The sequence below is a fragment of the Pipistrellus kuhlii genome, unplaced genomic scaffold, assembly GCF_014108245.1.
Source record: "Pipistrellus kuhlii isolate mPipKuh1 unplaced genomic scaffold, mPipKuh1.p scaffold_m20_p_120, whole genome shotgun sequence".
Taxonomy (NCBI): domain Eukaryota; kingdom Metazoa; phylum Chordata; class Mammalia; order Chiroptera; family Vespertilionidae; genus Pipistrellus; species Pipistrellus kuhlii.
Window position 1 is genome coordinate 136190 of NW_023425428.1, and position 20380 is coordinate 156569.

Sequence of the window (20380 nt, forward strand, 5' to 3'; positions counted from 1 at the left end):
AGGGAAATGCAGAAGATACAGAGAAGAGGCTGGGAAAGGACAGGCTGAGACGGGACAGCATGGATAGGCACTGTTCACAGTGGGATCTTAGTGACAGGCTGCAGACGGGGTTTAGTTTGTGTGTGCTGCTGGATGGGGGTGCCATGGCTTGCCTTCACCTGTTACCTCTTTTCTGCCCACCAGATGGCGGCATCCGCAAGACCACCCACAGACCCTGCACAGCCCAGTCCTCGGCCCCCGCCCACCTCTTCCACCTCGTCCATCGCTCCCGGCAGTGGCTCCGGCCCAGGGCCCTCGCCAGCACGGGCCTCCCCGGTGAATAGACCCTCCTCAGCAGCCAGCAAGTCTCTGTCTCCAGTCACCTCCCGGTCCCCAGGGGCAGCTGTGTCAGCCCCCCCAAAACCACAGAGCCCAGCTCAGAATGCGGCTGCACCCCAAGACGGTTCTCAGGACAAGCTGGCAGAACAGATGGCACTGGTGAGGGGCTGGTGCCCTCGTCCTGTGACACGTGGCTGCACTCAGGTTGGGAGGCAGCAGTTGGAGCTGCACGCCTGGCAGTGAGGGTGGTTGGCTGCTTTGTGGCCAGGGACCGTGATTGAAGCCAGTCCTGTGACCCTGTCCTGGAGGAGGGAGACTCGTGTGGTCTTCTCTTTCTGAAGTCAGCAGCCTGGGCTGCTGTCCTCGCGGCTGTGGATGAGAGCCAGGACGTGGCGAGTATCGTGAGGCGGGGGGACCGTGCACGGGCCCGAGGTCGGTGAGGGTCACGGCCAGCCAGAGGTCTTTGCTGTTATCAGATGCAGCAGTTGTCTGTTCCACTTCATTTAAAGGAATTAATTAAAAGAAACAAACAAAAACAGTGGGCTCTGATCTAGCCCAGTGGTCTGTGGCCAGTGTTCCTTGTCTCCCCGATGCCAGTGGGTCAGTGCAGATGCCAGGCCTGTGAGGTTTCCTGGCGAGTGAACGGGGGTGTGACGTGTTCTGAGGCTCCAGTCACCTGCCGTGCTTCCAACCTGGGGTCCCAGTCTCCCCTTTCCTTTGCTGCTGAGACTGCCGCAGAGCAGGCCTCACGCCTGTGGGAACGCAGTCACCGATCCTGTGCTCCCTTCCCCCCAGGAAAACCACATCCACCAGCGGATAGCCGAGCTGAGGAAGGAAGGCCTGTGGCCCCTGCGGCGGCTGCCCAAGCTGCAGGAGGCCCCCCGGCCACGGGCGCACTGGGACTACCTGCTGGAGGAGATGCAGTGGATGGCCACCGACTTCGCCCAGGAGCGGCGGTGGAAGGTGGCTGCTGCCAAGAAGGTGGGTGAGCGGGGAGCCCTGGGTCACCGTCCACGTGGGTGAGCGGGGAGCCTGGTCTCCCCCCCCAGCACTGACGGCCGCGGAGCACGGCCGCCCCTCGGAGGCTGTGGTCCTGGCTGAGAGCGTGAGAAGCTTCGTGCCGCCCTGTGCATTGGAGGGGGCAGGCTGGCCCTCAGGCACACGTGCAGGAGACACCCGATGGTGTTTCTCCTCTTCCTCCCTCTCCCTTCCTCACTCTGAAGTCATTTTTATTTTAAATGACACTTTAAGGAAGAAGGAACCTTGTGTCCTTTTTGTAGCTCGTCAGGACGGTGGTGCGTCACCACGAGGAAAGGAAGCTGCGCGAAGAGCGGGGCCAGAGGGAGGAGCAGAGCCGGCTGAGGCGCATCGCCGCCTCGGCTGCCAGAGAAATAGAGTATTTCTGGTCCAATATCGAACAGGTAAGCCTCGCATTGAACGGTCCAGACCTGGACTGCTGGGGCTGGCGACGAGGCCGAGCGCTGAGGAGGGAGCGTGCGGGGGGTCCCGCCAGCTTAGCCCTCGGCTGCAGCTCTTAGGAGGGCTCTTCTCTGCTGGTGGCTGTGCGTGGGCGTGTGGACACGCGGGGCTGCTGCTGGTGCTGCGTGGGCCCATCGTCCCCGGAGGCTGCCCCTGGCTCCTCGGAGGGCTGGCCGGTCCCCAAGGAGCTGCTCTCCAGAGGGCGGCGCGCGCTCCGCTTGCTCTTTAAAGCGCTCTGCGCTCAGCACCTGGCGGGACGGGGCAGGTGCAGTTACTGCAGCGGCAGGGCGACGGCCAGTGGTGCTTGCAGACTGCGTGTGAGTTCCCCACCACTGAGCATTCTGGAGCCAGTTAACCTGCGGACTCGTGCCTCTGTGCTGACTCTTGTGTTCAGGTTGTGGAAATCAAACTTCAAGTCGAGTTAGAGGAGAGGAGGAAGAAGGCTCTGCACTTGCAGGAAGTCTCCAGGAAAGGTATGGCCCTCCATGAAGCCTCCCTCTCTCGGGCTGCGCTCGGCCAGCCCCGCGCTCACCGGCACCTGGCGGCAGGTGGCTTCCCGGAGGCTGCCTGCCCGGCTGCGCGAGCTGTGGCGCCTGGTGGTCCCCTTGCCCTCGGGCGCTGCTCTGCCGCTGTTTCCATTCTCCTGGGCTTTGCTGGACCAGAACCCGGGCTGGCCAGCTCGATGTGCTGGTGTTCGGCCTTGCACAGACTCCCCCGCTCTCCCACGCTGAGGTCTGAGCCTGTCTCCTTTGGCTCCCGGACAGGGAGGTGGGCTCCCAGAGGTGTGTGGCCTGGAGCCCTGGGTGTAGCCAGTGCACGGCCTTGCTGCACTGCAGGGGCAGGGCGGGTGGGTGGGTGGGACACTGACTCCCATCTTCCTGGTGTGGAAACTGGGTGGGGGTGACTGCTGAGGTCACAGCTGCGCGACCAGACAGAAGAAGGGAGCTTTGCTGGTCGCTCCTGCTCCCCCCCGGACCCGGGAGGCTGGGCTCCTCCGAGGCCTCAGTGCTGGTCGCTCCTGCTCCCCCCGGACCCGGGAGGCTGGGCTCCTCCGAGGCCTCGGTGCTGGTCGCTCCTGCTCCCCCTGGACCCGGGAGGCTGGGCTCCTCCGAGGTCTCAGTGCTGGTCGCTCCTGTCTCCTCTGGACCTGGGAGGCTGGGCTCCTCCGAGGCCTCGGTGCTGAGGGCTGGGGGCTGCCTGGCCCCAGTGAGGGTGGCAGTGGGCTGGCTCTGCATCGCCCCGGGTCACCAGGAGGCGGGGGACGCGCGGGGATGTTTGCTCTGCGGGGATGTCAGTGGGCGGGGATGTCAGTGGGCGGGGCCTGGACTGGCAGAGATGCCCCTGACGCGGTGCAGAATGGCACTTCCTCCGCTGTGGTGAGCGCGGTCACAGCACTTCTCTCTCTAGGGAAGGAGCCGAGACCCAAGGGCCCTGATGTGCTGCTGGAAAGTGTTCCGGTGAGTTCCGGGCTGTCGCTGGCCGGTGTGGGGAGCGTGTGGGTCAGTCTGTACCGAGGAGCTTCCTGCTCTTATCTGGGAGACACTCCCTTTCCCGGGAAGAGCGGTTCTCTGTAGTGCGGGCGCAGGGGCGTTACCTTGGCGATGTGGGTGAGGTGCAGCAGCATGGGGCCCGGCCCAGGCCCTCTGAGGCACACCCAGCACATCCCTGCTTGGGTTGCCGACCGGGGCTTTAAGATCACAGCTGGCGATCTCTGTCCTTCCAGGACCCGGGAGCCCCCGGACGGAAACGGAAGGCGAGCACGTCCCTCACTGATGACGAAGGTCTGTCCTGGCGCCCGCACGGCAGGCTTCCCACTCGTGGAACCACGAGCAAGAGCCACTGGGGTTCTGCCAGCCAGGGCCTCGGTGGCAGTGGCTTTGTGGGGAAGGCATGAGGCGCTGCCTGGGGAGCAGGGAGAGCCTAGGCCTGAGGGTGCGTCCTGTTCGCGAGGGAGGAGACACCATCCACGCTGATGGGAGGGAGCCGGCCAGGGGCCGAGGCCGGTGCTGGGAGGTGTCGTCTGGAGCCTCGCAGTGCTTGGCGGGCGCCCTGCCTCGCTGACGTGGCTCTGACCGTCACCATTGCAGCGGAAGACGAGGAGGAGACAATTGAAGAGGAGGAGGCGAACGAAGGGGCCGTGGACCACCAGACGGAGCTGTCCAATCTCGCCATGGAAGGTAGGCTGGGCCTCCTGCCCACGTGCAGCTAACACCGAGTCAGGAGGAGAGCGTGGGAGTCTGTGCAAGGCCGAACAACAACAGCACGTCGAGCTCCCGGGCACCAGCCATGCTGCCGAGCGCAGAGTGCGGAGTGCCACCGCCTCCCCTCGTCCCCGCCTCCCTCTCCCTGCTCCCCGCCAGGACTGCGTTCTGGGTCTCGCGTCCTTCCCTCCTGCAGCTCTGTGCCCGCACTGTGCCCCCTGAGCACACTGCTCCCTCCCAGTGTCGGAGCCTCACGGGAACGTCCTGCTGTAGTTCACACACTGGCCTTTCCTCTCGGCTCCTCTCTGCCTCTGCCGAGCTGCATTCACGTTGGCATGTGCTGTGTCCACTCACTGGCTCTCACGGCGAGTAGCCACGGGCACCTGCCTGCCCAGACTGACTGTGGGCGGTTTGGTGGGCCCCAGTCCTGCGCTCCGAGTGGAGGAGCGGGCGGAGGGCGTGGCAGCTGGCAGCTGGTGCGGTTGTGCTGTGTTTGGGTAGAACGGCTGCCGCCAGCTGCCCGCCTCGGGTGCACTGGGTCCCACTGCAGCCTGTCCGTCTGTCGGGGTGAGACACACGTCTCTTCCTGTTCTGGTTTGGGGTTTTCTTTTCCGTGTTGACTGGTAGGTGATGCTGTGTGTCCTGGACACCCACTCCTCATCAGGTGTATGTGTTGCATTTTCCCCATTTCAGTCTCCTGTGGTAACTTGGTGTACAAGTGTCCTTAGGTTTAGTAGAATTGGCCAACCTCATTTATTTGAAAAAACACATGAGCCGAAACCGGTTTGGCTCAGTGGATAGAGCGTCGGCCTGCGAACTGAAGGGTCCCAGGTTCGATTCCGGTCAAGGGCATGTACCCTGGTTGCGGGCACATCCCCAGTAGGAGGTGTGCAAGAGGCGGCTGGTCGATGTTTCTCTCTCATCGATGTTTCTCACTCTCTGTCCCTCTCTTCCTCTCTGTAAAAAATCAATAAAATATATATTTAAAAACACACACGAAAATGAGGAACCTTTGTAATAATATGAACAATAAAGATTGATTTTTTTAAAAATAAAATAAATAAAAACACACACGACACTCTTTTGGTCTCTAGCTCGTAAGGATGCCTTTCCTGTATCGGCTGAAATGCTTGTGTTTATGCTCATGTGCATGTCTTCGATAGAGCGTGACACCTCCCTCTGTGCCTTCCCAGCGGAGCTGCCCCTCATCGACCTGATGAAGCTGTACGAGGGCGCCTTCCTGCCGAGCTTCCAGTGGCCGCAGCCCCCGCCCGGCGGCGAGGACACGAGTGAGGAAGAAGGTCTGTCCCGCCCGCAGGGCTCGGCTCTCAGCAGCTCACTGCAGAGCCAGGCCGGCAGCTGGCACCCTCGGTCTGGTGCTTGTGTAATTCTGTACTGAAGAGCATTTTATTGAATTCCGTGCTTCCTTTTTTTCCTTTCCTTTTTTAAAAATAAGCTTGGCGCAGTCATCGGAGCACTTGGTCAGGTTGTGAGCAGTTTATTTTCTCCAGGTGTAGGAAGGTTGTCATCACATTCAGGCTGTGCTATGTGACACACCTGCTTTAAGAAGTCTATTTTACTTTTATTAGACATCCCAACACACGCAGACGACCAGGAGCTCTGCCCTGCTGCTGTCACTGCTGGTTCCGGTCCTTAGTCACGTGCCTGGGGTGGGAGTGGCGCTGTCAGGACCTGGGCTGCAGGCCTGGGGGCCCGGCAGCCCCCGATGTGCTGGCCTGGGAGGTGCGTGTAGTCAGGGACCCAGCAGATCCCATGGCTGCGAGACCTCCTCCAGTTCACGGAGGGCTTCCAGAGTGGCCTCGGGTTGTGGCTCCGTAAGTTTTCTCTCCTCACAGAGAGCATTCTTAGGCGTGTGAAGTGGTCAGAACGAAAAGATGGCACTTGGTTCTGTGTGTGCAGCCTTTGGGTCCTGCCCGCTCTTCCCAGTGTTAAGGAGGCTGATAAACCGTGAAGGCTGCTGCAACCCCTCCCCGTTGCCCGCAGATGCGGACGACGGCCCGGGCGAGCAGGAGGGCCACCGGGATGTGGTGCTCATCGACTCGCTGTTCATCATGGACCAGTTCAAAGCCGCCGCCGAGAGGATGGGCGCCGGGAAGCCTCACACGAAGGACATCGCGGAGGTGACCGCCGTGGCCGAAGGCATCCTGCCCAAGGGCAGTGCTCGCATCAGCACCACGGTGAGCGCCTGGCGGGAGGGACGGGAGCTTCCTGCTCCCACAGAGCGCTTGCCTGGCTGCACACGTTACCGGAAAAGTGAACTCTGACCTTCTCCCTGGTGCTTAGCGGGCTTTCTACAGCTCTCCAGTCGCTTCCCATGCGCCTGCCGCGAGTTCAGTCTGGAGACAAGGCTCAGGTCGTCTAAGCAGCACTCACGGCCCGTCTGTCCCGCAGGTGAAGCTGAGCGTCCCGCCCCTGCTGCACGGCTCGCTCCGGGACTACCAGATGATCGGCCTGGACTGGCTGGCCAAACTCTACCGCAAGAACCTCAACGGCATCCTGGCGGACGAGGCCGGGCTGGGCAAGACGGTGCAGATCATCGCCTTCTTTGCCCACCTCGCTTGCAATGAAGGTAGGAGCTTGTGGGAACAGCGCATGTTGCCGAGACTCAAGTGCGGGCCAGTGTCTGGCTGAGCGAGGGTCAGGGGTGCCTGTATTCTCTGCCCTGGGCTGTTGCGGGCTGTGGCCCAGACCCTGAGGCAGCAGGTTGTACAGATGAGCGAGAGACTCCTTCCCAGTCAGCACTGGGCGGGAGCATGTCTCCTCCCCGGGCTCTGTGACTCCCTGAGCCCTGCTGCCCGTCAGTGTGCGGAGAGCAGAGCAGACGGGTGAGCTGGTGCCGCCAAGGGGTGGTGGGAACATCCCGCACCACTCGCCTCGCCGCCGTCAGCCTCTGCATCGCCAGCCGCCTCCTGAGCCAGCCCTGGAGGCCGTGGGCTCCTGGCCTGCTCAGCTCGGCTCCTCGTGGCGGTGCTTTCGAGTGTGGTCAGTGGCGCCTTGTGTCTGACCAGCCGTGACTGTCAGGTGGGCTGAGACATCTTTCCAAGCCTCTTGCTCCGTCTTCTCACGGGGTTGTGCTCTGTTTCTGACACAGACTTGGTCTGCTGTGTGTGATACTCTGACAGCTTAAGAAGGCTGTTTTTAGAGGAATGAATTGAAACGTGTTTTGGGATGTTTGGGCGTGTGTGTGGGCTGGAGGTCGGAAGCCACACGTGAGTAGTGTGTGCTGTGGGAGTGCCACCGGGGATGGGACGGGCCTTGGGTTCTGAGGGCTGTGGGCTGCTTACTGCTTTTTCCTGAGCGTTGGTCCTTGTAAACGGGTTCCTCCCCATGCTCCGGGGGCTTTGCCACGTTTCTGAATAAGTGTCCGTGTTATTTGGCGACTACCCATCCAACCCCCCTTTGCTGAGTGCCTCTGGAGAGTCAGGCTGCATCATGGCTGCTGGGCGTGAGGGAGGGAGGCGCCATCCGAGTCCAGGAGCCGTGGTGGGGAGAGGCCCCTCACCCGCTGGACGGCTGCTTGTCCCACCCGGGTCGCCGCACACACAGCACGTGCCAGTGCCCGGACTTGGCGAGGACGGCGTGGCTGAGAGGAAGGGCTGTGTTTCCCCGCTGCAGGCAACTGGGGCCCCCACCTGGTCATCGTGAGGAGCTGGAACGTCCTCAAGTGGGAGCTTGAGCTGAAGCGCTGGTGTCCTGGGCTCAAGACCCTCATGTATGTGGGCAGCCACCGAGAGCTCAAAGCCAAGAGACAGGTATTTCAGCTCAAATGCGAGCAAGACCAGAAAGAGACCGTCTTAATTTGCACGAGGCACATTCCAATGTGCTTTTAGTATAATTACTGTGACTGACAGCCTCCAGGTCTTTCTAGATCTGCAGTTCCTGACAGCATCGACCGCCTTGCGTGGAGGGCCCGGTGTACACACCTCGGGAGGGCTGGATGTACACGCCTCGGGAGGGCCGGGTGTACACGCCTCGGGAGGGCGGGGTGTACACGCCTTGGGGGGGACGGGGTGTACACGCCTCGGGAGGGCGGGGTGTACACGCCTCGGGAGGGCCGGGTGTACACGCCTTGGGGGGGACGGGGTGTACACGCCTCGGGAGGGCGGGGTGTACACGCCTCGGGAGGGCGGGGTGTACACGCCTTGGGAGGGCGGGGTGTACACGCCTCGGGAGGGCGGGGTGTACACGCCTTGGGAGGGCTGGGTGTACACGCTTCGGAAAGGCCCACGTGTGGAGGCCTCTCGTCCCTCCCTGGAAAGGGAGGCGTTTCCTCGGGCGCTGACGCCCTGCGGTGAGAGCTGTGGCCCTTGTGAGCTGCAGGCCGTGGGCGCTCAGACCGAGAGGAGAAGGTGCTTCCCGGTCCGGAGGCCTGGGTGTGCGTAGGGGCGTGTGGATCGGGCTACGCGCGGAGGAGCACTCGCTGAAAAAGGGACACCCCGGTGCAGTTTGTTGTTGGCTGTCGGGTCACTCGTTGTAAAGCTTATAATGCAGCCGGTGGCAGCGTAGACACGCTTTTCCGAGGGCCCCAGCGAGCGTTTGGCCTCGCTCAGGTCATGGCCGCCGAGAGCCGTCCTTCCTGGGTCGTCTATTGCTCAGTCATCGTCCGTGCCCGCCCCCCTCTGCGCGCGCCCACACACGTGCTGGAGGCTCGGAGGAAGGGCCTGCCTTGTGCGAGACAGCGAGCTGTCAGACAGGGAGGGACGCCTGTGTTCTGTGCCGCAGGGGTGGGCCGAGCGCAACAGCTTCCACGTCTGCATCACGTCCTACAAGCAGCTCTTCCGGGGCTACTCGGCCCTCGCGCGGGTGCGCTGGCGCTGCCTGGTCATCGACGAGATGCAGTGCGTGAAGGGCCTGAGCGAGCAGCACTGGGAGGCCGTGTTCACCCTGCAGAGGTCTGCCTGCCCCGGGCGTGGGGGGCGGGCAGAGGGTTCACTGACACAAACGGCCCGCGTCCAGTCCCTCCCTCAGGGACACCAGAGGGTGCCTTAGTCAGCCATGCCGTCAGGCCCCGGGACGCACAGTGACCCGTAGAATTGCCGTCCTGGCTGGTCAGACCTGCAGTCCCAGGGCTCTCAGACGTGTCTGTCTCCCCTGCAGCCAGCAGCGCCTGCTCCTGATCGACGCGCCGCTGCACAACACCTTCCTGGAGCTGTGGACCATGGTGCACTTCCTCATCCCCGGCCTCTCCCGGCCCTACCTGCACGTCCCCCTGAAGGCGCCCACCGAGGAGAACCAGGACTACTACCACAAGGTGGTCATCCGCCTGCACCGGGTACGTGCGGCCTGGGGTGCAGGGACCACAGCGCCATGGACGATGTTCTCCCCGAGGCCAACCACAGCGTCTCCGTCCCCAGGTGACCCAGCCGTTCATCCTGAGGAGGACCAAGAGGGACGTGGAGAAGCAGCTGACCAGGAGGTACGAGCACGTGCTGAAGTGCCGCCTGACCAGCCGGCAGAAAGCCCTGTATGAGGACGTCATCCTGCAGCCGGGGTGAGTGCACCTGGCTGGTGCCCCGGTGAACCCAGCCGGCCGCACCCCATGTCTGTTCGCCTGGAGACACGTCCTGACCAGCATGGCCTCAGGACGGCCGCACAGCCGCCCCCCTCATCGCAGGGGAGCGTGCCAGGGCCGCCTGGAGCGGCAGGAGCCTCAGGCTGACTCCACAGCAGACCACACAGTCCCGGCAGGAGGGCTCATGCCGGCTCCACCTCAGACCCTCCCACACTCAGACCCTCCCACACGGCGCGTGTCTTCCCCTAGGGAGTGAGAACGCCCCCTTCCCCCAGAGGAGCACGGCGGCTCGCTGGCGGTCCCACCTGGCCATTTTAAGTAATGTTCACACTCTCTCTCTGTGGCATCATTTTAAGTAAGACAAGGGCATTGTGAACACGTGCTGCAGTGCCAGGACAGTCTGCCCAAGTGACTGCCAGGCAGGAGTGTCTACAGCGTGAGACATGGACAAAGCGGGGACCGACACCCCAGCAGGAGAGATGTCAGCATGCTGTGCAGCGCCGCACGCAGCATAGCACCTAGCCGAGCTTACTTCTAGAACTTGGCACGTGGTGGCTTTGGACTGGGGGAGCTGAAGCCGCGGGCACGTGAGCCACGGTTGGGCTCTGTGCTGCCTGCACCTGCGTGGATGAGAGTGTGGGCCTCGTTTCTCTCCTGACCCTCTGCCACGACCTGTTTGGCTCCTTCCACCACCTGTTCATTTTCCCGAGTTTAAGTTAAAAAACACTGAGCATAGAGGGAAGGTCCTGACGATGTTAGATAAACACGTTTGTGCTCGGTAATCACAGCAGCCGTCTCCCCACAGGAGCTGAGGAGAATCACCCATAGTCCAGCCTCGCTGGCCTGAGAGGCCGTGGCTTTCAGATCAGGCTCCCGTGTTTCTGTCAGATGGCCCACTGGCTGCTCACCAGGCCGGACGTGTCAGCGGGACCTCAAGTCCCCAGGGACAGGCCACACTCAGCTGCCTGCTCCCTGGAGCGTCCCCATCCCCGCTGCCCGCTGAGCCCGGGAGCTGCGGCCTGCTGACCCTCCCCAGCGTTCTGGCTCCCCGTACTGCCGCAGGGCTGGGGAGAGAGCCTGAGGGTGGTGAGACAGGAACCGGGTCCCAGGTGGTGACGGCGCCGAGCGTGGGGTGGACCTGCGTCGCTGTCTGGGCCGAGCAGAGCCGACGCTGAGGGCTCGTGTCTCCGAGCAGGACCCAGGAGGTGCTGAAGGGCGGGCACTTTGTGAACGTGCTGAGCATCCTGCTGAGGCTGCAGCGCATCTGCAATCACCCTGGGCTGCTGGAGCCCCGGCTCCCGCAGTCCTCCTTCTCGGCCGGGCCGCTGCAGCTCCGCCTGGCCTCCCTGGTGCTGAAGGCGCTCGACAGGGACGCCTGGAAGGTGAGGAGGGACCTGGGGGGAGGTGTGCCCTGGGTCCTGACACGGCAGCACCGAGCAGCCTCTGCCGTGTCTTCCCCTGGACGTAGCGTCGGTGCCTGGTGCTGGCCTCGGGCGGCTTCCTCAGCATGGCGTGTGCTGATGGACTCTGGGAAGGGGTGTGGCGTGGACACGACGGAGAGCTGGGCCAAGCGAGGCTGGTCTTCCTGTCTGCTAGGTGACGTGGGTTCTTCGTCCAGGTTTCTCCTGCTGTCTCACAGCCGTCTCCTCCTCCTCCCCAGGAAGCCGACCTTTCTGTGTTCGACCTCATTGGCTTGGAAAACACCACGACTCGCCGCGAGGCCGAGTTACTGTGCAGGAAAAGGGTGACGCGGAAGCACATGGAGGAGCTCTTCGCCGCCCCGCCCCCGCCCAGCAGGCCCCCGGCGGTCCGGCTGAAGCCCAGCAGGTGTGGCCTGTGGCTCACCATCTGGCCTGGCTGGGCCCGGCGGGTCCTGAACCGGCCCCTGGGCTGTGGGGTGGGAGTGGCACTGGGAGGCTTGGGACCAGGTTGGAGTTTCCCATGAGTCCCTGGCTCCAGGCTGTGAGAAGAGGCCAGTCGCCTGCTTGGTTGTCTGCTTGGCGTTGCCCAGGCTTCTGCTCCCTGAGCGGCTCCCTGGAGGTGGGGAGTGTGGACACGTGGCTCTTGCCCGCAGAGGAGTGGTCCTTCACCGTCCTTAGGAAGTGTTAGGATGTGGGAGGGGTCCGTGGGAAGAGCTGGGACCAGTGGTCGGGCTGGATTGAACCTGGTGGGCGGGTGGGGTAGCTGCATGGCCAGGTGTTGGGGAGCGAGGGCAGAGGGCGCTGCAGGGTGGTGTGGGCCGGCGGCAGCTAGGGCTCCTCCTGACGAAGGAAGGGACAGCTGGGAGGACGGCCGTGTTGCAGGCGCCTGAGGCTGGAATGGGCAGAACATCTGAGGACGAGCAAACCCAGTGGCTCAGGAGAGGCTGGTCCTGGGCTGGAAAGAGACCAAGACCTGGGCTTGAGCTAACCATGGGGCGAAGGGAAGCCAGCCTTTCAGAGACAGTCGATCCTGCACACGGGCAGCCATTCTTGCTGCTGCTCTGTGTGTGACTTCCGGGCGCTCGGGTGCTCCCCAGTCTGCGCTGCAGCTGCGTGTCTTCCTGTCCCACGCGTCCAGGTTGTTCCAGCCTGTGCAGTACGGCCAGAAGCCCGAGGGCCGCACGGTGGCTTTCCCCAGCACACACCTACCCCGCACGGCCACCTCCACGGCGGCCACTGCCACGCCACAGAGCCACGTTCGAGGACGGCCGCCCATCGCCACCTTCTCTGCCAACCCGGATGCCAAAGGTGTGTCCTGTGTGCGGTGCGTGTGTGCCACGGGGGTGCTCCCTGAAGAGACCTGTGCAGCCCTCACGAGTTGGAGGCTTGCTTACGGCTTTCAGCCGGTGTCACAGGTGCTGCGTGCTCAGTGAGTTGTGTGCTGGCCACAAGGTGCGCCGGGAGCTCGCAGAGGGCACGCGGTGCAGGCTTCCGAGGCAGCGCCTGCTGTGCTCGCTCCCTGCTCTGTCCCCACCGCCAGCGGGTCCTGCCATGTGCACGCGGCTTCGTGCAAGCACCCCGGTGCCGCCTCTGTGTGTGCCTTTGTGGGGTTCACATGCTGACTTCTAACTCCACTCACTGAGGAAGGGCTCCGTGTAGGCTGCTGGTTCGCGCCAAGGTAAACGGATAAAAAATCACACTCTGTCTGCAGACCACATTGGCCTTCACTCCTTTTTAGAGAGAGCTGCTCACTTGAGAGACAGTGTGAAATGTTGGTTTTATTGCTTTGAAAGTCGGGTTAAAGTACTGCATTGCCATGAGAACCTCTAACAGCTCTGCACAAACCACCCTTGTCGATTGCAGCAGCAGCAGCCCCCCAGGCTCCCACCGGTGCTCCGAGACCCCAGGCCGCCTCGACCTGCAGCACGGCTCCTAGCCCAGCCCATCCTGCGAAACTGCGGGCTCAGACCGCTCCCCAGGCCTCCGCCCTGGGCCCGCCCCAGCCCCAGCCCCAGGCCCCCTCGCACCCGGCCGGGCAGAGCACGCTGCCTCCGGGGCTGCTTCTCACCTCGCAGGCCCAGGCGCGCCTGCCTAGTAAGTGGCCTCGCCTCTCCCGGGCTCTGCCTCTTCCCAGGAAGCTGTGTTCGGACCGGCAGTGTGATGAGCCTGCTGTCCACTCTGTGCCCTCACGCCGGCACTGCTTCGCCGTGCTGTGGCCCTGCTGTCCTTTCCGGCCCTAGTCTCCAGGGCCAGCGCCCAGGGCCTGTCCTTTCTCTGTCTTTTCTCCTGACCATCCCGTCCGTCAGCTCTGCTCTCCTCCCACTCACTCTGAGCTTCGTGCCTCCCTCACTGTTAGCCGGGCTCCGGGCCGGGGCAAGGTCAGCTGGGGATGGAAAAGCAGTCGCTTTCTGGAGAGTCGTGGGCCTCGTGGTCGTTTCTAAAGCCAGGACTTCCTTTTCCTCTCTCGCCGTTACCAGATCTAAACCCGAGACGAGTTATTGCTCAACTGAGACATTTTACAATGGTTCAGTGACTAAGATGTCACTTTCACTAAGTACTAGAGGCCGGTGCTTGACATTCGTGCAAGGGGCTCGGCCCTCGCAGCCCCAGCTTTGTCCGGAAGGATATCCAGTCTAATGAGCGTATTACTCTTTTATTACAGACTTCAGTAGAGTGTTTCATTGTGACCAGTGAGATTAGCGTATTTCCAAACTTCACGTGGACTCTGTCCACTCTGCTGTGGAAAGGGCCCTCCTTGGCACAGCTGCCTCGTCTCTTAGGTGCTGCCTCGAACCCTCGCTGTGGGAGGACGGGCTGTGCCGAGCCTCTGGGGGCCCACGTTCAGGCTGGGGCTGCGTCTCCTCGCTGCGGCCGCAGTCACCACGGGCCCCTGCCTGCAGGACGTGTTTCATGGCCTGGGACGGGCTTTTGTGGCTGAGCCTGGGCATTGTCCACACGCCAACTTCCGTGTGGTGGCCTCGAGGGCTCGGGGGACCACTCTCTGCCTCTCCTTTTTCACGCCCTGTCCTTACGGTCCTGTGCACAGAGACTGGGTGTCTTCTCATCTGCTGACTGTCTTCACCTTCACACTAACAATTCTGCCATGGATTTTCTTAGGAGCATTTAGACTCAGATATCAACCACTGGGCAGAAAACCTTTAATCTGCGCAGCTACAGCCTTTCTGAACTAAACGCATGTGACTCCGCCCAAGTCCGTGTCCACAGAAAGGTTCTGAGCGCTTCCTGACAGTAAACACTGCCGATCAGGCCCCGCGTGCCCTGCGATGGGGCTTTGGTCTTGAAGCTCCAGCCCAAACGTTTCATACTGACTACGGTGTCACGCCTCCATCTGTGCTGGCAGACCCTCCCTCCCCAGCTCAGCTGCGTGGCGGGGCGGCTCTGAGGCCCTGCTCTTGTGAGGGTGGCCCTGGCTCACTGGCCGCCCTTCGTAGTGCGGATCCTGCGTCCTTACAGTCCCCACAGTCAGGCTGCGGGAGTTAGCTGGTGCCGTCTGACGTTCACCTTCCTTCTCTTTCCTGTGAAGAGCGCTCTTTCCTGCAAACGCCGTCACTGCTTTCTGACACTGTTCACTGCCGAGGTCGTTCTCCGTGACAGACAGTGTCCCGGGGGAGCCCTCCCACAGAAGTTCCCTCCCTCTCCTGTGTCCCCTCAGGTGGCGAGGTGGTCAAAATAGCACAGCTGGCCTCGCTCGCAGGGCCGCCGAGCCGCGTGGCACAGCCCGAGACCCCGGTGACGCTGCAGTTCCAGGGGAACAAGTTCACCTTGTCGCACAGCCAGCTGCGGCAGCTCACCGCCGGCCAGCCCCTGCAGCTGCAAGGTGAGCCGTGCCGGGGGGCCGGGCCGCGGGGCGCGAGTGCCGAGCGATGTGTGTTCCCGGCTGCCCAGGCCTGGCACAGGCTCAGGAGACGGCAGTCATTTAAAACATCTGCCCTGTGCCCAGCCGACGTGGCTCAGTGGTTAAGCGTCGACCTGTGAACCAGGCGGTCACGGATGATTCCCAGTCAGGGCACAGGCCCAGGTGGTGGGCTCCATCCCCAGGAGGGGGCGTGCAGGAGGCAGCCGGCCCATGATCCTCTCTCATCCTGGATGTTTCTCTCTCTCTCTCCTTCTGCCTTCCTCTCTGAAATCAATCAATCAGTAAACGATCTACCCTTTGGTAAAAGTTTCCTATTTTCAAAACCAAGATGGAAATACTTGCTGCTTTCTGGTTTTACTGTGAAGTGTGAGTTGTCCTAAGAGGCCATGCGCACAGTCTGTATGGGAGGTGCTATGCTCACAGACTGCAGATAACTCCCGCCAGAGCTCCCGCCTGTGGCCACGCGATGTCTGTGGAGTGGCTGCTTTTGAAAAAGAGGAGGTGCATGCTGACGTTAGTCCTGAGGGACCACAGGCAGCAGCTCAGTCGTGTGGGTCCCTCTCAGTTGTGGGTTGGGACCCAGGGTGGTGTCATCACAGCCCCTTCCAGCACACGCCCATGGCTCTCGGCTGTGAAAGGCCAGAGTGGGGGCCTCTAGGAAGCCTGCAGCGAAGAAACGGCTCCATTGGTGTAACACCCTAGTTCCCGTGCTTTGGTCGAAGGGGCGAGGCGTCTCTGGTGGCCCCGTGTCTGTGGACGGGGGAGGTCTCTGCAGAGCGAGGCTGTGGAGAGACACAGTCACACCAGAGGTGGAGTGCCAGCTCCTTACGCAGAGCCACCACATCTGCACTTAACAGGCACATCAGCTGTTTCCTCATCCAGCTGACGGGTCGGCAAGCACCAGCCTGTGACCAGGCAGCTGAGACCTCCACCTGGGACTTGGGGTCTCCAGCAGACGTGACAGACCCTGAGCAAGTGCCCCTGGCATTGCCCCAGATCTCTAGGAATTTCTAGAAACCGGAAAGCTCTCTTTTGACATTAAGAAAAATGACATTTTTTTCCTTTTAGTTTTTATTGATTTCAGAGAGGAAGGGGGAGAGAGGGAGAAACATCAATGATGAGAGAGAATCACTGATTGGCTGCCTCCTGCACACCCCTACTAGACATCAGCCTGCAGCCCGGCACGTGCCCTGACCTGGAATCAAACTGTGACCTGGTTCGTAGGTCCCCGCTCAGCCAGCTGGGCTGTTTCTTGGAGTTACTTTCATTGCAAATGAAGTGTTTTCCTTTTTCTACAAGTAACTGAGGTCTACATTGCCACGTGGGAGCAGGTTTGGTTTTGGAGATTAGGTCTGTGGCCTGTGGGTGTGACCTGAGGTGAAGGCACCTGCGTGGCTGATCGTCCTCGCACACGTGTGATTGCAGGCAGTGTCCTTCAGATCGTGTCCGCCCCCGGGCAGTCCTACCTGCGCCCTCCTGGCCCCATGGTGATGCAGACCGTGTCTCAGGCGGGTGCCCTGAGCGCCCTGGGAAGCAAGCCCCCGGCCAGCGGCCCAGGCCCCGCTCCCGCGGCCCCAACAGGTAGGTGCTCTGGGCTGGGACAGGCTGGGTGTGGAGCTGCCTTTGGCTCTCCCGCGAAGGGAACGGAAGGCCTTTAGGACCTGACTGTGGGGCCTCGGACCCTGACGGACCTGCCGTGGCCACATCTCATTTCCACGGACAGCGGTGTCCACTCGGTTTCCTTGTTTGTTGGTTCTCAGAATTGTTGGTTGACTCTCACCAGCCTCCACTCACTTTAGGTTTTTGTTTTGGTGCTAGCTTTCCCCCGGGACAGACCATGAGGCAGGTTCCCGGTATGAGACAGTCAGTTCTTCCTCTTGCCTGTCCACAGCCTGCTTCCCGCCAGGGCCCTCCTGCTCCCTGGACCCGCTCCTCCCAGTCACTGCGACTCTCCCCAGTGCCCCTAACTAGGCCCCTGAGCCGTCCCCGAGCACACGCCTGTCGGCCAGCGGCGGGCCTGACGATGTGGGGGTCGCCTTGTGCTGAGGAAGGGCAGGGCCCGGTGGCCGCTGTGCCGGCGTGAGGGCCGTGAGGATGGCGCGGGGCATTCGCCACGGGGAGAGAGCCTGGTGCTCTGCTCAGAACACTGGCTCTGACCACGCAGGTGAAACGTGCAGGGAGAGGCGACGCCGACCTGGGGGGCGTGTGCAGCGCCCAGAGCTGTTTCCAGCCTTGGTTTTGTTTTGTAGTTGGTGTGCCTAGTCGAGTGGCGGTCAACCCCCTGACAGTAGGAGAACCTGGAATGACCTCCAAACCAGCTTCTCCCATCGCGGGGCCCACGCAGGTACTGAGCACTCCCCCACGTGCGTGGTGCTCCTGGCAGTGCTGCTGAGCGCCTTCAGGAGGACGTTGCCAGATTATGTACCCTTTGTTTTAAAGATACTTTTTTAGTAAAAGAAGTGAACCTGGGCTCTATAATTGCTGGGCTCCGCCGGCTGGCCTCTGCTTCTCACGGGCCATTTCCATCACTTTGTGATGCAGGAGGACAAGACCCGACTTCTGAAGGAGCGGCTGGACCAGGTCTGCTCCGTCAACGAGCGGCGGTGCTCCCGCGCCCCCGTCTACGGCACAGACCTGCTGGCGGCTTGTTCCCTGGCCGGCAGAGACCGGGGCTCGGGGCTCGGAGTTCTGGGGCGCAGGCCTGGGAAGGGGGCCCGGCCAGCGGGTGTCTACCCACCGGCCTCAGACGCTCTGCGGGACCTGATCTTGACACAGACTCAACGGCAAGAGTCCCTCCAGGACGTGATTGACAGGTGAGGTGGTGTCACTGCGTTCGGCCCCGTGTGCTCGCCTTGCCCTCCTCCCTCCCCCTGCCCTGCCTGTTGCCCTGCTGACCCCTGATCTTGTTTCCGTGGCTGTGCCTTATCTGGGCGTCACCGAGCTGGCGCTAGCGTGTGGCCTTGCAGAGGGGATTCTTTCACTGCTCATGGACATTGAAGGTCCCGCCGTGTCTTTTCCTGGCTGCGGACATTGTCTTACCCGTTCCTGGTTCCGGCCAGAGGACATCTGGTCGTCTCCGAGCCCGGGTGGCCATGGAGAAGCAGCCCGGGTGTCCCATGGGAGGCCATGGGACAGTGCGGCCTCCCAGTCCCCCGGGCGGGCAGCAGGACCGCAGTTTTGTCAGAAACAGACAGTCTTTTTCTTCCCGCAGCAAGGGTGGGTCCTGGTGCTAAGGCCTCTGTTTTCAGAGCTCTGCGTTTTGTTTTGTTTTTTATTGATTTTTTATTGATATTTTATTGATTTTTTACAGAGAAGAAGGGAGAGGGGTAGAGAGTTAGAAACATCATCGATGAGAGAGAAACATTGATCAGCTGCCTCCTGCACACCCCTTACTGGGGATGTGCCTGCAACCAAGGTACACGCCCTTGACCGGAATCGAACCTGGGACCCTTGAGTCCGCAGGCTGACACTCTATCCACTGAGCCACACCGGTCAGGGCCTTCTTACTCTCTCGACAGCACCCTTTGCAGAGAGAAGTCGTTAATTCCAGGGGAGTCCGGCTGATCCATCCTTTATCTCGTGGATTGTGTCTTTGGTGTTGTAGCTAAAGGCTGGCACCCACGCTCCTTGTGTTACCTTCAGGAGTTGGTGGTTGTACAGCTCACACTGAGGTCGTGACCCCTGAGTCGGTATTTGTGTCCGGCCCTTTTCTGCTCGTGGTGTCTGCTGTGTGGCCGTCCTGTGCCTCTGTCGTGGTCAGGTGGCCAGAGGAGGTCTGCTCCTGCGCGCTCCACGCCGCCCCAGACCTGCTGCCTTGATGTCTCTCGGACTCCTCCATGCTGTGTGGCTGTGGTGGTCTTTTGCTTCCAGATAAACATTAAAATCAGCTGCTCGGGACGATCCGCTGGGTTCTGATGGGATGGTGCTAGTCTGTGCCGCTGGGAGCTGGCCCTGGCGGTGGTGACTCTGTCCGTGAGGTTTCTTAGTCACGGGTCTTCCTTGTCAGTGTTTCGGTGGCGGTGGCTTTGGCTTGCATTTGGCAGCAAGTCATAGAGACGACGGAGCTGGCTGCCGAGGAAGGGCTCCTGTGCGGGGCATCCGGCGGCCGGGCGACGGGTGTCAGGTCTGCCTCGAGACGCCCTTCCTCCCTGCTGCCCTCCTGGCGCACCTGGCCGGAGCAGCTCTGTGTTCACATCGTCCCCGCCCGTCCAGGAGACAGCCCGTGTCCCACAGTTCCCACCAGAAGAGGTGCCCTTCGAGGGCCTGGGGACCTGCCCGGGGTGTCTCCCCGGCGGCCCTCATCGGCCAGGGCTGTCGGGACCTGTGCCCTGGCTGCCGGGACAGTGTGGGCAGCAGGCTTGTCTCCACGGTGACAGGTCGGAGCTGCCGCGTGGGATGTGCAGTGCCGCTGTGACGAGCGTGCTTTCTGCCCCGCAGGGTGTCGTGTGTGATCCCCCCCGTGGTGGCCGCGCCCCCGGCCCTGTGTGTGTCGCGGCCGCCCTCCCTCTACAGCCACCGGATGAGGCTCTTCAGGCACCGCCTGCGGGAGCACACGGCGCCCTACGCCCAGCAGCTGCAGCGGGCGACCGCCCCACGCTCGCTGCAGCTCCCCGAGCTGCGGCTGGTCCAGCTGGACTCAGGTAGGAGGCAGGCCCGCGGGCTGCGCTCCCGCCTCCCGTGCTCCCGCCTCCCGCGCCCCGGATGACCTCGCGTGCTCCCGCCTCCGCGCTCCGGGTGACCTCGCGTGCTCCCGCCTCCGCGCTCCGGGTGACCTCGCGTGCTCCCGCAGGGAAGCTGCACGTACTGTGGAGGCTGCTGAAGAAGCTGCGGTCCGAACGGCGCCGGGCGCTCATTGTGTCACAGATGGTCCTCATGCTGGACATCCTGGAGCTGTTCCTCAACTTCCACTTCCTCACCTACATCCGCATCGACGAGAACGCCAGCAGCGAGCAGCGGCAGGTGAGGCGGCGGCGGCCCTCCCAGCCCAGCCCGGCGTCAGCGCTGCGCTCGCCCGGTGCTGTCACCCTTCCGATCAGGGCGCGGCACCTCCGGGCCGGGACCCAATAGTCTCTGCGGCCTCTCCTCCTCCTTCTCCCTTGGACACGCTCCGGCGCCCAGGGCCCCGAGGCGGGCCTCTGCCAAGCGCTCACGGGGCAGGACCGTCCTCGGGAGGCAGCCCGCTGGTGGCCACGGGCCTGGTCGCTGGTCAGAGCAGCGCTGCTGGGCGTGAGCGCCACAGCTTCCAGGCCGGGCACTGCACGTGCCTCCAGCGTGGTCACCCTCCCAGCACCCCCTCTTGCAGGCTGGTGTGCACAGCTGTTTCCTGTGGAAGCGCTAACCCCGCTGGGCTGGCGTGCCCAGCAGCTGCCGCCCCGGGAGCAGTCAGCGTGCCCCCTTCCCGAGGGCAGAGGAAATGCCTGCAGGGAGGCCCGCTCCCAGTGACGGCGCCTAGAGAATTCCTTTTAAAAACACATTCTTAGAGAGAAAGGAAAGGAGAGAGAGAGAAACGGCAATGAGGGAGAAACATCACTGATTGGCTGCCTCCTCCCCT

The 20380-nt window shown here is 62.4% G+C and overlaps 1 protein-coding gene across 16 annotated transcripts in view; it reads left to right on the forward strand.

The window, feature by feature from the left end:
• Positions 1–20380, forward strand: part of EP400 (E1A binding protein p400) — a 55598-nt gene that overhangs the window by 18356 nt on the left and 16862 nt on the right. For 15 of the 16 annotated variants that reach the window (XM_045580306.1, XM_045580307.1, XM_045580310.1 and 12 more), the window contains 24 exons: positions 184–477; positions 1114–1299; positions 1599–1739; positions 2192–2270; positions 3205–3254; positions 3521–3578; positions 3885–3974; positions 5192–5299; positions 6003–6196; positions 6411–6588; positions 7635–7771; positions 8742–8911; positions 9117–9291; positions 9374–9510; positions 10727–10913; positions 11192–11358; positions 12091–12260; positions 12816–13046; positions 14626–14790; positions 16255–16410; positions 17079–17173; positions 17371–17642; positions 19267–19469; positions 19619–19788. In XM_045580306.1, the coding sequence (XP_045436262.1) occupies positions 184–477; positions 1114–1299; positions 1599–1739; positions 2192–2270; positions 3205–3254; positions 3521–3578; positions 3885–3974; positions 5192–5299; positions 6003–6196; positions 6411–6588; positions 7635–7771; positions 8742–8911; positions 9117–9291; positions 9374–9510; positions 10727–10913; positions 11192–11358; positions 12091–12260; positions 12816–13046; positions 14626–14790; positions 16255–16410; positions 17079–17173; positions 17371–17642; positions 19267–19469; positions 19619–19788 (3813 nt within the window). The remainder of the gene's footprint in view (positions 1–183; positions 478–1113; positions 1300–1598; positions 1740–2191; positions 2271–3204; positions 3255–3520; positions 3579–3884; positions 3975–5191; positions 5300–6002; positions 6197–6410; positions 6589–7634; positions 7772–8741; positions 8912–9116; positions 9292–9373; positions 9511–10726; positions 10914–11191; positions 11359–12090; positions 12261–12815; positions 13047–14625; positions 14791–16254; positions 16411–17078; positions 17174–17370; positions 17643–19266; positions 19470–19618; positions 19789–20380) is intronic. The other variant, XM_045580319.1, reaches the window with a different exon arrangement.